Genomic DNA, 19,469 nt, shown 5'->3' with positions numbered 1-19,469 from the left:
ACTCTTCAGAATATTTGTAAAATAATGTGTACAAATATCATAAATAGTGTTTCTTCTATAGCACCAGCTCAGAAAAACGATTTCAACATCTTACCCCAAAATAACGATCACAATCAGAAACTTCTGGTGCATATAATAAATTTGTCCCACGACTGCAAATTTAATATAGGTTCATATACTTCCAAAAAAGTTCTCAAAGTATCTCCGTAACACTTATGTGTTGTTCCAACCTACCGGTAACAAATCTAGCAGCCCGTCTCTAAATTGCTTCAATACCTTCCTTCAATCTGACCTGGTACAGATACCAAACACTAAAGCAGTACTCAAGAATAGGTCACACCAGTGTCCTACATGTGTCCTCCTTTACAGGTGAACCACTCTTTCCTAAAATTCTCTCAATAAACTGAAGTTGGCCATTCGTGTTCCCTACCACAGTTCTCACATGCTCATTCCATTTCATTTCACTTTGCAACGTTTCACCCAGATATTTAAATGATTTGACTGTGTCAAGCAGGACACTAGGAATACTGTATCCAAACATTACAGGATTGATTTTCCAATTCACTTGCATTAAATTACATTTTTCCACATTTAGGGCTAGCTGCCATTCATCATACTAATTGGAAATTCTGTCTAAGTCATCTCATATCTTCCTACAGTCACTTGACTTTGACACCTTACTCTATATCATGGCACCATCAGCAAACAGCTGCAGATTCCAGAATGAAATTTTCACTCTGCAGTGGAGTGTGCACTGATATGAAACTTCCTGGCAGATTAAAACTGTGTGCCAGACCAAGACTCGAACTCAGGACCTTTGCCTTTAGCAGGTAAATGCTCTACCATCTGAGCTATCTAAGCGTGATTCATGATCCATCCTCATAGCTATTAAATCCGCCAGTATCTTGTGTCCAACCTTCCAGACTTCACAGAACCTCTCCTGCAGACTTTGTACAAGTAGCACTCCTGAAAGAAAAGATATTGTGGAGACGGTTTGGCCACAGCATGGGGGATGTTTCCAGAATGAAATTTTCACTCTGCAGCAGTTGCACTGATATGAAACTTCCTGGCAGATTAAATCTGTGTCGATGGGTTGTTAGTGGTGCTTGGGTAGCTCAAATGGTAGAGCACTTGCCTGTGAAAGACAAAGGTCTTGAATTCGAGTCTCGGTCCACCACACAGTTTTAATCTGCCAGGAAGTTTCAACTGCAGATTACTGCCCACCCTGTCCACCAAATCATTTACGTATGCGAGAACAGCAGCAGCCCTATCACACTTCCATGGAGCATACCTGATGATACACTTCTCTCTGATGAACACTTGCTGTTGATAACAACATACTGGGTTCTATTAATTAAGAACTCTTAGAGCCATTCAGATATCTGCGAACTTATTCCATATGCTTGTACCTTCATTAACAGCCTGCAATGAGGCACCATGTCAGATACTTCCTGGAAATCTAGAAATATGGAATCTGTCTGTTGCCTTTCATATGAAACTTTGTGCTGGGTGAGAGATTAATGATAAATGCAAGCTAGGTAAGGTGGCAGTGCAACAGAGTACTCTTTGAAATTGAACTGGGATTCCAAATGGGCCTGGTGATTTATTTGTTTTCAAATTTTTCAGTTGTTTCTCTACGCCAGGGATGTTTATAACTATTTTATCCACAGTAGTCTGCCCAATGGTCAAATGGAAATGCCGTGTGGCTAGGGCCTCCCGTCTGGCAGATAGTTCGCCTGGTGCAAGTCTTTCGAGTTGACACCACTTCAGTGACTTGCGTGTCGATGGAGATGAAATGATGATGATAAGGACAACACAACACCTAGTCCCTGAGTGGTGAAAATCTCCGACCCAGCCGGGAATCGAACCTAGGCCGTTAGGTATGACATTCTGTCGTGCTGACCATTCAGCTACCAGGGTGGACAATGGTCAAATAACAGTATGTTTGTATGATTCTCGTGTGTGAACAATTTCTTGAACATGAAATTTAAAACATTGACTTTTGTTTTGCTATCTTCAACTCTCACACCTGACTTGTCGGAAAGAGACTGAATGGAAGTCTTAGACCCATGAAGCAATTTTACATAAGACCAGAATGTCCTCAGGCACTCAGCCAGATCTTTTCCTAAGGTGTGATGATGGTAGTTGTTTTATGCTTCATGCATAGATCTTTTCACAGACATATAAATCTTTACTAATCTTCAATTGCTGTCATCTGTGCATTACCTTTTGAACCAAGAGCGCAACAGCCTCTGCTTGCTCAGCATCCTCTGAATTTCATTATTAAACTATGGTGGGTCTTTTCCATCATTTACTCACTTACTAGGCATGTAACTCTCCAGACCACAACTTACAATCTATTTAAAATTTGTCCATAATTCCTCTACATCCATCTTACTGGAACTAATTAATGCCAATTACTGTCTAAGTGAAATGCTAATAACTGCTTACGCACTCTGTTTAGTATAAAACATTCTACTAGCCTTCTTGACTGATTTATTAACTTCTGTAATCATAGTTGCTATAATGACATCATGGTCACTAATCTCTGTTACTATACTGACACTGTCGATTAGGTCCAACCTATTTATAGCTATAAGGTCTAAGATATATCCATTGTGTGTGGGCTGCCATGCTAGCTGTTCAAGACAGTTTTCAGAAAATGTGTTCGAAAGTATTTCGCATGACCGTCTGTCTGCATCACTCCCACAATGAATCCATAGAAATCCCAATCTATACTTGGTAGGTTAAATTCACCTCCAACTAGTATTGCTTGATCTGGGTATTTACTCACTATTGACTGTAGACTTCCTTTGAATGACTCTAGAACTGTCACAGTAGAATCAGGTGGCTGGAAGAAACATCCAACAATTAACTTGGGTTCACCTAAACCTGTTGTATGTGATCAAATAACTTCACTTTCACACTCAACTTCGACCTGAATAGAGACAATATTTTTGTCAACTGCAATGAACACTCCCCCTCCTATGGCCTCTACTCTGTGTTTCTGATACATGTTCCATGACTCACAAAATATCACCGAGTTTTCCACTTCGGGTTTCAGCCAGCTCTCAGTTCCAAGAATAATTTGAGGGCAATAACTTTTCTGGAGGGCGGTAAATTCGGGAACTTTATTATTAATACTTCAACAGTTCTGATAAACTGATGACAGTCAAAGGGTCTTTATTCTTAATGCCATCTGACTTCCCTTGCTGCGCATCGACAAGCAAGTGTTCATTAGAACACCTCAAACTACTGCCTAGCCCAAAAAAAGGCCATTTGCACTCCACAAGTACTCTACTACCTGGGTAGCTGCTTCCTTTATATAGTGCACCCCTGATCTATCAAGGAGAGTCCTACAAATACCCACCCAATAACACAGTTCCAGAAATCTGCAGCCAAGACCATCACAGACTTGACGATGCCTTTGGTTGAGATGCTCCACTTGGCTTCAAACCCAACGTCCCCAATCAACTCTCGGAAGAATGCTCCAAATTGTGAGCTCTGCTTGCATCCTGTGCATGAGGCCAGCAATCTTCACCACCTCTGCTAGCCACCTGTACAAACGAAGGTTTGCCGCAGAACCCATGCAATAAGCATCACTGTTGCCGACTTGAGCCACAACTTTCAGACGACTGACCCCTGCACACTTGATAGCCACAGGCAAGGCCACCTCCACATCTCATATGAGGCCTCACAGCAGACAAACCAAGTGCACATTGGCTTTCTTTCCAGCCCTAAATGCTATCTGCCTAAGGGGCTCCATAATGCACCTAACACTGGAGCTCCCATTAAGAAGTAAACCCCTCCTCCTGTGTGTGCCTGCTCAAACTGTGCTGAAGGAGCAGCCACCTGTCCACTCACAGGGTGAATGGGTGAGGTCAGGTGGCCAGTCTCCACATTGGCCCTCCGCCTTGGGTGACGTGAACGCATTACCACCCACCACTCGCCCTGTCATGGTGGCCAATCCACTGCACTGCGTGCACTAGGAAGTGCCTAAGAAGCAGAGCTCATGGGCAAAACAAATGACACCTGAGGTGTCCCATGTAATGCACTAGATTCTCTGCCACTGCTACAACCTGAGGCAGCAGCTTGAAGGTGACTGACCATAGCCAAAAGCACATTCAGCTGTTTGCAAACTATAGACAATTCCCCACAAATGGTGGTACTGCCATCTTTGTAAAGGACCAGATTTAAGTCTGTGAGGTAGGACTAAACAAACATGTTGTTCTATCAGGAGATAAGGACTTTGAGCTTTCAATGATTAAGCTGCCGGAACTAAACTACATAACTGAAAACGTATATGGTGTACAAAGTAGTATTATTCCCATCTTTGTGACCAAATCAGAAGTTCTGCTGAATAGTTTCAGTTAATTAAATATGAAAATAATACTTTGTGGTGATTTTAATATTGATTTTCCAAAAAACAATAATGCTACTCAGGTTTTGATAAACTTGAGCAAATCAGTCTATATGATCCCCATAATAACTCTCCAACAGTGTCAAGAGCACACAGAATCAATAATTGACCAAATTTTCATAACTGATACTAGTTCCACATTCACTGTGGAAGTACTGAGCATGGGATACAGTGACCATGATGCTCTGCTACTGAGCACTGATATGGGAAAAAGTAAAATCAGCCCCAAAAAAGTAATTCAAAGAAGAATCTTTTATGAAGACAATATTAGGGTTTTAAATTTCCTATTAGCCAAGGAAAACTGGGGAAGTATTTATATGCACACCACTGTTGATAGGATGTTCTTAAGTTTTCATAATACTTTCCTAAAGTGTTTTAATACAGCATTTCTTCTTGAAATAAAAATTTCAAGCAACAAAAATTGAAAGTCATGAGTAACAAAAAGAAATCAAAATTTTTAGTGAGAGGAACATATTTCTACAATATTGCTGCAAAAAATACAAAATCACTCAAGATTTTTCTGAGTTTTGTAAAGCCTAGAAAAAACCTATCTTAGAGTTACTGGACAGACAAAACTTTTATGGAATGACAATTTCATAAGTATCTCTTCAAACAAAATGAAAGCCATGTGGAAAATTATTAAAAAACAAACTTGTAGTTCTCTATCACTTAAAGATTCTAAGATCACAGATCCACAAACAGCTGCAAACGAATTCAGTGTATATGTCAACTCACTAACCAAAGATCTCATTCAAGCTAACTGCAAGGTACCATTCTCCGGTTCCACTAGTACATCAAACACCACTAATATTTCAGTGTTTGTTTATGAAACAAACACTGATGAAATTATGAACATAGTAAAACCGTTAAGTAATAAAACCTCTAGTGGCTATGATGAAGTGCCTAACTTCAACCACAAAGTGTATGTACTTATATGGATATGGTGTCTGTTCTTTTGGACATGTCTGAAAGAACAGAAACCATTGATCGAAATTAGAATTATATTAAAACCTTCAGCTGCTAATGGACATTGATATATATCAACAGGGACAGGTGAAAATGTGTGCCCCAACCAGGATGCGATCCCGGGATCTCCTGCTTGCATGGCATATGCTCTATCCATCTGAGCCACTGAGGGCACAGAGGATAGCGCAACTGCAGGGACTATCTCGTGCATGCCTCCTGTGAGACCCATATTCTCACCTTGTATGTCCACACACTACATTCGTAGTGTCCCACCCCAACACACTCATTACTCACGGAAGACATTCTTACCAAGTCCCATAAGAGTTCAGGGAATATGTGTGCATCCACACACAAGAAGAAGGTCATGGCCGGTGCTGCCAGAACTATATACTTATATGGATATGGTGTCTGTTCTTTTGGACATGTCCAAAGGGGAAATCACCAGACTGAAGGAAAATATCCATGATGTAGCTGCTGATTCTGGTGAGGGATGTGTTCTGGGGCAGAAACGACATAGCCTGCATGTTTGCATGACATGCACAGCGACTTTCCATTGTGTACAGAGTGCCTAGTCCCTTGAAATAGTTCCATTCCAAAGCTGTTGACAATGCTGGGAAATAAGCATGATATACTCTACACTACAGAAACATCCAGCAAAGTCTCAGTTTGGGGATGAAACTTGTTAAGATCACTCATAGCACCTGCTCCAAGCAGCATTGTTGATGTAAACCCAAAGGGCTCTCATGATGTGTGACTTTGAAAAAGATTTTTACAAATTAATGAACAATTACATTTTTGGAAAAACGATGGCAAATGTTAGAGAATACCTAGAAATTCATTTAATTTAGTGGTGGAAGGGAAGTTTTGGCACCAGAGATTACACTGCCAAGCCAAATTGCATCTTCAATAAAGAATTAGTTACTGTGGAGGTGACTAATGTTTCAGTGCAGTTCATGAAGCCTTCCTATATCAGTATGTGTGTTCTGGACTTTCTGGACTTCCCCATACTCCACATCTACCGATTCTGTTATGAGATTCCGAAGCCAAACATCACCAATCCCAAGTTACTTTAATATGGACACAGACAGTTTCACCTACTTGGTGAAAGGCTGCGATTCATATGAAGTAATTAGGTACAATCAAGAAGATATAAATATTTGGAAGTTAATCCTTATGGAAAAACACCACAAAAGAAGAGGGTTACCAACCTTATGAAAACAAGGTAAATGGTTTGCAGATTGTGGAGTTTACGAGAGACTGAAACTGTATGCATAACACACAGATGTAGGTGCCACCCAGAGGTGAGGAAAGGGTATGCATCATGCAGCCTCAAAGGTTCTCATGATTGAGGATTACAAGAGATGCCTGCTCGAAGACATTGGCTCCATGCTCATATGGTGTAGCAGATAGTCGTTTGGTCGCAAGGCCATGAGGTACATACCACCCTGCAGCTTACCAAGTGTATACAGAAATTGACACAAACAAAATGGGAAACACAGTACTAAAGTTTTTATTCTCTCTACTAGTTTTAGTGTAAAGTAATATACCTGATAGTGTTAGTAATGTACATATGTCATTATAAAAAAAATTAATGTAACTTTGTAAATTATTGTAAATAAACCAATTTATATAAATCTTCAGAAATAAAATATTTATTGCACAATACATTTGTAAATAAAACTAAAAAAATATTGTTTTTAAACAACAAAAATTATTGTAAAATGCTGTATTGCTAAAGATATTGTTAATAACAATAAACTATTAGCTGATTTGTTACATCATTGTTATTTATAAACAATTTCACTACAGAACTATTATTAATAATAATAAAGCTGAACCTCTAATCATAATGCACAGACCTCAAATGTAGAGGCCTATGCAACTGAACTAGTTATAAATGACGATATGGGGGAGCTCAGATCTTATTGGTCCAGGAGAGCGGGGAAAGCAATGTGCTCCCATTGACTGAGAGATGGGAGGGCATTCCTGCCAATTTTATATCACACAGTGCCACACAACCAGTATCAAGCTATGTCATGAACTTGAATATAACTAGTTTACTTGACTAAGGTGTGTGGGTAGGACAGGGTTTCCCCTGGATGACCTTGATCAACTGCCAGTGATTCCCCAGAGGGGGAGGGGGGGGGGGCGAATGACCTTGAATGTAACTAGCACAAGTGTGTGACCTGACACCAGAAGTCAGTGCCACTGACGTTGAGATAATATTCTCTCGGTCAGAACCAGCATTGAATAATACACTAGAATTAGTTATAGGATTGTCTTATCACTGGAAGTGCAGTTTACCTAGCCTCTTTTATCCCTGGTCTTGAACCCACCTTTGACAAATACTCATTTCACTTAGTTTCCCTGAATTCAACAGCTAGGGGGGTGGCTGGTACCTCCGTATGGTGATGGGGAATGACTACAGCATGTTGGGGAGCAACCTCATGCAGGGTACGGCAATGGGTTTCATCTCATAGATTGACTACAATCATTTATGGTTAACAGGGCATGAACAGAGTTGTAGTTATGGTTGACATTTGGAGGTGTAGTAGTCACTGAAAACTACTCTTCTTTGTCTGCAGTAGCATACAGCATGTCCACATAGGAAAGACACTGGCGTGTTGTCCTCTTTCCTCCAAATGTCAGCTGTTCTGTGGGAGATACACTTGGCAGAGGAATTAGTTGTACCTGTGTTGGTCAGGAGTTGGTTTGTAATTTTACAGCAGCAGCATAAGTCTATTCTTCCTGGCATGTTCAATTGATGGTAGACTTTGGTACTATGGATCAATACACCTCTTCTTCACCATTCTTTACTACCTCCTGATATATAGGGTTGACATTCATGGCTTCTACCTCTCACTTATTCAGTCCAACAGTTCTGACTGCCATTAAATGCTATATACCTTCTCTTAGACCCTGCTGCTGAGAAACATGAGGTCATGGTGTTTTTCCACAACATTCAAAGAGAATACATTTGGGAGTCGGTCATACCTCTTCATCTGACTCTTTCTCTGTTGCATTTCCTTGATACAATGGTACCACTTGAATTCCTCTGTCATTGTGAAACCCTTTAGCTGAAGAACTTGGTACCTGTTTTCTGCAACTCCGTTCATCAAATGTGAGACTGTCAGCTTCTGTAATACTTGGATTCAAAATGTGGCACAGGGCCTAAATAGTCTGTATGTAGGACTGTGTCATTTTCCTATGATGTTGGGCCCTGCTCTTCAATTGGTCTTTCACTTAGTGCACTTGCAGCTGATTTTCCCCAGTTCAGCCTGAAACTTATCCCACCTATTGAACTTCTCTTTGTTGTTATTGAATCAGTGCTAAGCTGTAGCATCCAGGTAAAAGTTCACATTTACCAAATCCATCATGTCGCCCCCCACCTGTTTTATCTGGCTTCTTGGTCAAATCCTTTCAGCCATTTCATTGGGACCTGAACAGCATCTCTGGAAAACACTGATGGATGTCTGATGTGCAACTGGCTTACTGCTGCTTTGGAATCTGCAGGTTTCCTAAATATACAGACTGTGGAGAAATGTACTGCTTGTATTCTGTTTCCATTTCATGGAGACAATGACTTTTACATTGCCTAATTGGAGCCATAGTGATGTAGATGTTTGTAAGTAACTGGCGTCTTCACCAAACAGTGTCACGTCATAACTAGAATCAAGTCAAAATCAGAAAGCAGGGCCATCAAGTACAACACTGAGCACTAAAAGTATGATTACTATGTAGACCAAACTACAGCCAGAACAGAACTGAACTCCCAGACAGAGAGTGCTGCTATTTATACAAGCAACGAATATTCCAAAATATACATACATAAGATATTCCAAGGATCTTCCAGAAATGATAAATACTAAATAATCACTGGTGGTTGTGTTTGAACTGATGATCTGCTGCACACCAGATGAATGTTGACCCCCCCCCCCCCCCTCTCTCTCTCTCTCTCTCTCTCTCTCTCTCTCTCTCTCTCTCTCTCTCTCTCTCTCTCTCTCTCTCTCTCCATAGGATAATACTGTCCACCACCAGGCTACATACTCAACAATTTGCACTGAAGAGTGTGCTCCAAAACATTACTTCCTGCACCATCATTGGTGTCTCTATCACCAGATCTGCACCAGATTGCCACCTATCCTGCTTTGCAGAGCATGCAAGCCTCGAACCCCCACATTCTGTGATGAGGCATGGGCATTCTACACCTTGGCACTGACTGATGGTTTCACTGTCCTTCAGTACAGCAGTAGCATATGCACTACTAACCAGTTTTGCCATCTCTTTCTCGTAAGTACACTTATTTCAGTAGATTTCACAATTTGCAGCCTGTAACATTGCCACAATGATACCCTATTCATCTCTGCTCCACTTACGTACTTTCCTTAGCATCTCAAATGCTCGCAACTCCACCAGGCAGCAACCAGTCTAATGGAGGGCAGTTGTCATAATGTTTTGGCTGATCACTGTAAGTTTCTTTACAGTTACTGTTTAGCATGGAGAGCCCCTCCCATCATGAACTGTTGTACTAGGTACATCTATCCAGAGCAGAGTTGACTATTCCTTTAAATTTGACCACAGTTCTACATGTTCCTTCCCTTAGGTAAATGTTTTGAGTTCCTGTTTGAGATATGCCCCTTTTCTAGCTTACCGAATATATAAATCTTCCTACTTGTTTAGCTGCCCTCTATATTCTAAAATATTGCTGCTACAACTGTCTCATGGTGGACATTCTCAAAGGGGATGGGTCTGTTTATTGCTACTAGGTGTAATATTTTCATTCTGAGTAGGGGTATCTCCACTGTGGACTCCTCTTTAAGTATTACGAACATTTCTTACATTGAAATTTTTTTTCTGACATTATAATACTGAGAAATTTTAGAAATATAGCACAACAATTCTACCAAACAGGCAATGTTTGTCTCCCACAGGCAACTTAATAGCTTTTTGCCAAATTTATATTTATCACGGGGAAATAGATATTAATATGCTGTGAGAAGAGATCTTTTCACAATAAGTATTGGTGCTTGTCATGAAACTAATAGGAGCTGTAAATCCTTATTCTTGTGCCTTTGTCCTGCATTGGTACAGGGTCAGCATAGTTAGGAACGGATTTGGCTTGATTAATTTAAGGAGTGGCCAGATGCTTTTCCTGTCACCACCCCGATAATCCCCAGGGTGTCATGTGTGTACCCTAATTGTCAGGGTGCAGTGTTAGTCATGAGGAATTGAGCGAATATTTTCTAAATGTTTGTGAATAATGAGACGGAAGCAGTACTTGGGTATCAGTCCATTATTCATCTAGTGGGATGTGGGAAATTGCCTAAAATCCACATCCATGCTGTTCAGCACGCCAACCCTTATCAATCTTCCAGGCGGATTTGATACGGGCCAGCGCACCTCTTCATCCCAGAAGTGTTGCTTTAAGACACAGGACCATTCAGGCAGGTAGGAATTTTCAGTTCTTGACTCTAGATAATCAGATAATTTGTACAAGAAGTATGTATTTATTTTCTTTTGAATTTACATGGATTCTCAATTACTTGCTTTATATCAATTTGGAGCTTGTTACAGATCTTTAAATCAGAATAAAAGAACTCTATTAGATTCCGGTACAAGGAGGCATGATGACAATGGAATTTATTTTTCTTTTATTGTGGTTGTGCAAATCATAATTCAGCTGAAACTTATTTTTATTATTTCCTACAAATGCCAACAAGGGGTAGATATATTAGGCTGTGAGTGCAAGATTGCTAGAGCTTTTAAGATGCTTTTGCAGTTATCTACTACATTCAAAACTTATAATCCATAAACAAGTTACACTTACGCTATGAAAATCTGTGTGCAAATAAAGCCTGCAATGTTTCAAGACCCTCTGACAGTGGGCTTCTATGAAACTGCCACTCCACATTATCCTGCAAATAAGCAATTTGCAAATAACTAATCCATCAAATACACTTATGGAAAATCTTGGCTATAAAATAATTATGCATACATAATAATTAATGCAGGAGGATATGGGACACCTTCTTTCAATTGTCATATAATCTAATTACATACCACTATCATTCAACATTCAACATTTTTTGTTAAATAAAACTGCAAAAAGTTATAGACTCACAATTTTTCATTGAGCAGCTACTGCTAAATAATTCTTACAGACAAATTATGATCACAATACACGAAACAGAGAAGAGAGAAATAGTCGACAGTGTGAAGACTTACAATGAAACGAACACCTTTAGCTGCTTACAGGCGTTGACATACGTCAACGAGGACAGATGAAAATGTGTGCCCCGACCGGGACTCGAACCCAGGATCTCCTGCTTACATGGCAGACGCTCTATCCATCTGCGCCACCGAGGACACAGAGGATAGCGCGACTGCAGGGATTTATCTCTGGCACGCCTCCCGCGAAAACCCACATTCTCAACGTATTGTCCCGCACTACATTCGTAGTGCCCCCGCCCATTATACTCATTACTCGTGGCGCATTGCCGATTCCAATAAGAGTTCGGGCACTGTTTGTGCATTCGCACAGAAGAAGAAGATGGTCAGGTGGCCGGTGAGCCTTAACTATATATTTACTAAGAAAGAACAGATACCATCTTAGTAAATATATAGTGTGAAGACTGCTTACACTTTTATCATGTTGGATGCAGTGAAGTGGCCTAGTGAACAGTGATGTGCCTAGTCTTTGGTACGTAGAAGTTTTGCTTGTCATTCCGCGATTATGGAAAGAGGAGCTGATTTAACAGCTGAAGCCTGTTAACTTCAGACTAGATGTCTCCAAGAGCTTCACTGTTCTATAGACAGTAGAACTTTGTGTGCAAATAACACAAGGAGTTCATGAATCCTCAGACAATATAGCGAGAAAGTGTAAGCTAAGGTTAGCAGTAGTCGGAGGGTTAAGGATACCAACCAGGACCTCCTGCAAGGGAATAGTCATGACAGGGGGATGTCCGAGTTAGTATAGAACTCCCTGGATAGTGAATACTAGGTAATAAGCACATTTAAGAAAAGTACAGAGATCAGTGATGTCACCTGTGATTTAGGTTCTACAGGAAAAGATCTCAATAAAGAAGATCATGTAGTGGTTGTTGGGAGTGCTGGGAACAGTTTGGACCATAACCTCAACCACACAATTGAGGATGACATCAGGCACATTGCTGTGAATACTCTACACATAAATGTGGAGACTGCCATTCTTTGAGTGATATGACAAGCCCTGGATGAAGCATTCCACTGAACATGTAAATGCAGAGCTTCATGATTCACTCACCAGATTGTAATGATCACATGTGGCTGTGACTGATGCATTACTTTTCACACAGCAGCACTACATATGAAATTGTTAACATTCGAATATTTCTGATAAGAGGTTATTTGCTCTACTAATTTCCAGAAGTATTCAATGTAACTAAAGCAGTATCTGTCCAATCCCTTTTATTTCCAATATTCACTACATTGTTATTGGGTAAATTTTTCCAAAAACATAGCTTCTGAATAAGTATACACAGAGTTCCAATAATAAATGGAGGAACAAAAAATTGCTTGCAACTTAGACACTGCAAACATTAATAATAATAACACATTTAGACTTTTACATCAAAACATAAGAAACTTGTTCATATCCACACAAGACTAAAGATACTCCTACTAATGCGCCACACATAAGAGATCTCATCTGAAAGTTACAGAATTCACCTAGATGGATTGCAAGTTAGTATCACTTTACTGTAAACATGATATGAGGAAAGGGGGAGTGGCTTCACACACAATAAGCGAACAAAAGTTACAGGCCATAGTGAATACTGCATTTAACACCTATGTGAGTGCTGTATTGCAGTAACAGACTTGCAAACATATACAGGGTGAGTGAGAAAAATAATGTGACTTATTTTTTATTTACCAAGAGGCTGTGTGACATGGGGCATTGTCATAATGCAGCATCCACTTGTCTGCAATGTCTGGTCTCACTTGATTCACTCTTTTCAAGAGCCTTTCAAAGATATCTTTGTAAAACACTTGGTTGACAGTTTGACCCAAAGGAACATCTCACAAGATTATGCATATGTCAACAGTTTTGTCAGTTATTGAAGTTGAAGGTCTCCCTGCATGAGGTTCATCTTCAACTTTTTCTCCGCCTTCCAGAAATGATTTGCACCAGGGAAAAAAATGTGCTGTTAATATGGAATGTTCCCCATAGGCCTATTTCAACTTCTCAAAGACCAAACTCATGGATTCCCCAAGTTTTATGTTAAAACTTGATAGTATAACATTGCTCTAAATTCCACTGTTCCATTTTTGTAACACATAACAAAAACACAGTTTCACTGGTGACACTCTCAACAATCACATGATGGTTGTATTGTGCTGAAACTTGGAATGAGCATCTGGAAGGGATGACACTGGCCTCCACACAAAGCTAGATTCCCAACAAGAGCTGAAGGACACAAAGCAACAACAACTGATAATTTATTTCTAAATCCATCTGTTTTTTATGAAATACATGTGAGCTCCATAATAAATGCTTTATTTGATCATTATGGTCAAGTGGCACCCTTACTCCTTATCAATCAAGGTTATCTAAGAGAGGAAAAGTAAAATCTAACAGAACTGTAAATGCTCTCTCAGTTATTCTACCGCAGTACGAAAAATGAGAAAAAAAATCCCCAAGGCCACATAGCATATGAGAAATCTAATTCTTTCCAAAAAATATCCTTAGAACATTACGTATCCAGCTTTTTTTTACAATAGGTCAGTGATATTTACAGTGGAATCAAGAAAAAGGGTGCCTGACATCTGAGATCAAAATATCTTGGGCTAGGAAGAGAGAGTTTTTGTCCAATGCAGAGGACTAGATCTAATCAAGACTTAAAACTGCACTACAAGTATGATTGTACAATTCTTCAACACAGCATCAAAAAGACAAAAACCATTAACCACACAAAAGCAAGGACTGATTGGAGCATAATTAAGCACAAAATAAACGTACTTGGTGAGAAAAATGGAACCGAATTCCCACATGTCAGTTTCAATGAGAAGTATCGTGCAAAATTTAAATAATTAGCTGAGAATACAAAGGCAAAAAATCATCCATTGAAAGCAGATACAAGAAACTCACTTAGACAGGTGATCCATACCTATGAATGTGTGATGTCTGTTCTTTTGGGCATGTCTGTTCTTTTGGGCATGTCCATTCATACAACTGATTCGCCTAGATGGGCAATGGATCCACCTTCTTCAGTGTTGGTGCACAAGTGTGTCTGACCTCATGCAGCGATCTCAGAGTAGTGAGCATGGAGGAAATGGACAGGGACTGTAGAGAAGTAGCGCTCAGTGGAAATGTGGGTGAGCCATGAGGCGTGCCGAGACAGTCTGTGCAGTTGCGATAACATTGTGTTCCACATGGCGCAGTGGTTAATGCACCTGCCTAGTAAGCAGGAGATCTCAGATTTGATCCCGGTCCAGTACACATTTTCACTCTTAGTCCTCCCCTTTCCTTTCCAGTCTCTCTCACCCCCCCCCCCCCCCCCCCCACCACGCCACCTAGCAGATTGATGTTAATCCTAACAGCCCAAACTTTCTAGCTTACATAAAGGAGAAAGTATCAAATCTGAATCTTTACGATTGTTTTGTGACATTCTTGTTAAATGAGGTACAAATTAAACCAGCCATAGACTGTATAGGAGGTAAATTAGATGGTATGACACATGACATCACTACTCTTGCAACAACTGTACATGCATTTATAGTGCAAGGTATACTATCATTATTTAAGATATTATTCATACTCTGCCTGTGAACTGAAGATGGTTGACAGTTTTTCACTGTAATAAATAATGTATTGATTATACTGGAATAATTAGGTCCACGAGTTATTTGTATTTCTTCTCAAAATAACTCAGTTAATAGGAAACCTGTTTTTAATTTTGCAGATCCACCACATCTTAGCACTGCTTACACGCACATACCGTCCAGATCATTCCAGGCCTTTGTTTTATGTTATAGACACTGTGCACATTTTTAAGTGCATCAGACACAACTGGTTGAATTTGAAAGATGTATTGCCGACATTTTACTTCTCCAAATTTGACAACACATACATAAGAATGTAAGTTTTATTTTCTGTAGTCAGTTCCATATATATATGATATTGAAGGCAACAAATTATTAAACTTTGGTTATTGTTTCAATATGCAAGCTCTGTGGCATTCTTTATTTTTTTTTTAAATCTTAAAACTTGTCACATTTTCAATGACAGCATCAGGCTTAGTTTACTGAAGTTGGGAATTACGACTAACACTGAAAATTATAAAGGAACAACTGAATTTATTAGCATACTAAATGCAGGGTGACAAATTTTTACATTAAGTCCCCTTTGAAAGGACATAGAGAGGAAATGCAAAAGCCTCTAACAAGCCACAAGAATGAAGAAGAGAGATGTACATTTCTAGAAACATTTCTAAATTGGCTTGACAATTGAAGTTCCATGAATTTTCCAACTGGTAAGCTCATTTGAAAAACACTCTCTGCATTTAAACATACAACATATGCATTATTATAACTGAGAACATATTGCTGTCCGAGTTTAAGATGGCTTGCATGTTACCTGGTGCACTGGAAGCCAGGTTTGGGCTGAATCAACATCTGTTTGGACCCCAATACCAAGTGACGACAAGGCAAAGAAAAAGCTGAGATTATCAATTTTGCTAAAGCTCTCATTACAAGGTGGCTCAACTGAGAAAATTGTAATTAGATCTTTGCAAAGTTGTGACCAATCTATCTTGATGTGCCCTGGACATCTCAGCACAAAATATTTGAGAGTTAAGTCGCAAACATGATGGTACGCATTTCTCCTCCTTACACAAGGCATCACAACAACGTTTCACCAGGCAACGCCGGTCAACTGCTGTTTGTGTATGAGAAATCGGTTGGAAACTTTCCTCATGTTAGCACGTTGTAGGTGTCGCCACCATCGCCAACCTTGTGTGAATGCTCTGAAAAGCTGATCATTTGCATATCACAGCATCTTCTCCCTGTCGGTTACATTTCGCATCTGTAGCATGTCATCTTCATGGTGTAGCAATTTTAATGGCCAGTAGTGTACATTGAAGACAGTTATTTCCTGTGTCGTCCTTATTCTGACAGCCACAGCTTCAAGAGGGGTTTGAAGGGGCACCGTATCACTACGGACTGAGTTTATGACGTAAACCCAAACTCCACCTGACACTCGATTACAGTCATTACGGTTCCTGTAACATCCCTTATAGCCACGGAGGGCAGGGGTCTGCATTGCCGGGAACCAGGTTTCCTGGAGGGCAATGCAGAAAGCAGGTGTAAAGCTTAACAGTTGCCATAGCTCAGCTAAGTGGTGGAAAAAATCACCACAATTCCATTGGAGGATGATGTTATCATGAGACGGGGAAGGCACGGAACATCCAATGAGGCAGTTTACGCCTCAAGGTCACCTGCTGCCACCAACTTATTACCTGAGCAGTCTATATCCATTGTGTCTGATGATCCAGCAAGATCTAGGTCCTCAGAAGACGCAGAGCTTGTAGGTAGCGGTGGTGTGGGTGCCACCACAATTTCCTTGGTCTTATGGGTATTCTTTTTGGACTTTTCTCGCTGCTGGCTCTGGCTGGGAGGGTTTCACTGATTCAGTCTCCAGGACTGAGGATGATCGTGAAGCCCTACAACCAGCTGCTTTTGGGCACTTCAGCCACTGGCAGGCATCATCTTTCCCATTTGCAAAAACCTGGGAAGCGAGTGACGCTAGTGACCCCTTCCCAATGAGAGGAGCTGAAGAAGACTTATCCTTCTCTGGCTGAGAAGTGGGGACTGGTGTCCCCGATGGTTGGGGGGGGGGGGGGGGGTAGTTCTCCCGAGATAGGTGGTGTGGGATCAACCGGGTGGAAGGGGGGGGGGGGGGGGGGGTGAGTGCCCTCCACCATCAAGGGGGCAGGTGTAGTCTTCTGGCTCTGAGAGCCAACTGGAATTAATGGAACTGATGGGGCTACAACTGTTCTCGTAGCGACGGCGTATGACAAAGTGATAGCCACAGGATGTGTGCAGTCTGGCGAGCAAGGTGAATGATGCTCTCCGCAGTTGACACAGATGGGAGGCGGGGCACATGGATTATTGGGATGAGATTGATGTCCACAACCTTGACATGTGAAGCTGGAAGAACAGTGGGAAAACATATGGCTGAACTTCCAGCACTTAGGGCACCACATCGGGAGAAGGATATATGGCTTGACATCACAGAGGTAGACCACCACCTTGACCTTCTTGGGTAAGGTGTCACCCTTGAAGGCCAAGATGAAGCCACCGGTGGCAACCTGATTATCCATCTGTTGTGACATTGCCACGAGATTTAAAAGTGCCGCTACGTCAGTACGCGAACACGGCGATAGAGGCGCTCCGCAGCCCGGCCAAGCGTGGGAGCGCCACCTGGCTATGAACGGCGCCGGCCGCATGTCACGGCACGGCAGTCTAATGACAGATACGGAGTTACTAGCATGTAACCCGCTATTGTTTCTACTTTTGTGTATCCACGCAATTTATTAGTGATTAAAGGTTATAACACTTTTTGGCGACGAGGTCGGATATTTTTTTTCCTGCGTTGTGGCATTGTGTGTTCGTGTCTGTGCCGACATGGAACAGCTTATGCAAGCGCTCATTGAACAACAAACACAGCTGACGGCTGCTATTCAGGCACAACAAACACAGCTGACGGCTGCTATTCAGGCGTTGTCGACGTCGCTAACTCATCGTCTGTCTTCCTCTTCTCCGCCTCCGCTCCCTCCTTACGATGAGGCCACTGAAGACTGGGAGGATTATGAGAAGCGTTTGCGGCAACACTTCTTGGCTTTCGGCGTTGTCGACGCTCCTAGTGTAAGTCGTTATTTCTATCTTGGATTTCCCCACGGATCTATCAGCTACTATCTCAGTTAGCCCCTCTGCGGGAACCTGCCTCTCTGTCCTTCCAAGAAATGTGTGAATTATTGTCTAACTATTACCAAAAAAACACCCACGTCGTTGCCGCCCGCGTGGCGTTCTACCGGTGTCGTAAACAGCCCCATCAATCTTACCGGGATTGGGCGGAGGAACTACACGGTCTGAGTAGGAAATGTCAGTTTGTCACGGACACTCATCATGAGTCTTATGCTGATTCACTGGTTCGGGACGCTATTCTACGGCTTGCTCCTGATAAAGAAGTTCGGCAACGTGCCTTACAACTGCCAAACCCGTCGTTGTCGGAAGTTCTCAGCGTCGCACAATCTTTTGAAGTGTCTCACGCTACTGGTGCGCAAATAGACGCGTGGTGTGATGTGGGCGCTGTACACACCACTTTCGACACGGACAATTTGCCTGTTTCACAGGGGAACGACGATGTCGTGGCGGTTCACTCACGTCAACAACGTCGCGTTGGGCCACCACGCTCGCAGCGAAAACAGCAGCCACAGAAGCAGGTTCGTTCCGCACTTCCTTCTTGTCCACGTTGTTTCGTACAGCATGACAGGGCCGCGTGTCCAAAACGTTGGGCCACGTGTAATTCATGTAGGAAAAAAGGCCACATTGCTTCTGTGTGTCAGTCCCCTAAAGTTCCTGTCGACGAGGACGAGGCATCGGACGTGGATGTTAACTGTGTGCTTTCTCAAACAAATAAGTTGTTTGTTACTGTTCGTGTTCTGGATAAAGACATTCGCATGCAAGTGGACACTGGCTCTGCAGTAACTCTCATTAATTCTCGCACGTATTTGGAGTTGGGCTCCCCTCCCTTGTCTCCAGTTACGCGAAATCTGCGGACTTCTAATAAGCAGAAAATTCCTATCGTTGGCCAGTTTGATGCTTCCACTGCCTACAAGTCTGTTGTTAGGCCCCTCACGTTTTATGTGGTGGATCATGCGGGCACGGAAAACCTGTTCGGTTATGACGCTTTCCAGTTGTTCGGGTTCTCCATTGATGATGCTGTGCACCTCATATCTGAGGATATCCCGTATCAACAGCTGGATGGATTGTGTTCTGAATTCTCGTCCGTGTTCTCTGCTGGTCTGGGTCGGGCCAAGGATTT

At 41.6% G+C, this 19,469-nt stretch overlaps 1 protein-coding gene across 3 annotated transcripts in view; it reads right to left on the bottom strand.

The window, feature by feature from the left end:
* Positions 1-19,469, bottom strand: part of LOC124595689 (citramalyl-CoA lyase, mitochondrial-like) — a 193,063-nt gene that overhangs the window by 150,083 nt on the left and 23,511 nt on the right. For all 3 annotated transcript variants that reach the window (XM_047134566.1, XM_047134557.1, XM_047134550.1), the window contains exon 2: positions 11,214-11,301. In XM_047134566.1, coding sequence (XP_046990522.1) covers positions 11,214-11,301 — 88 coding nt within the window. The remainder of the gene's footprint in view (positions 1-11,213; positions 11,302-19,469) is intronic.

The sequence above is a fragment of the Schistocerca americana genome, chromosome 1, assembly GCF_021461395.2.
Source record: "Schistocerca americana isolate TAMUIC-IGC-003095 chromosome 1, iqSchAmer2.1, whole genome shotgun sequence".
Lineage (NCBI taxonomy): Eukaryota > Metazoa > Arthropoda > Insecta > Orthoptera > Acrididae > Schistocerca > Schistocerca americana.
This window is presented reverse-complemented; position numbering and strand designations above follow the sequence as displayed.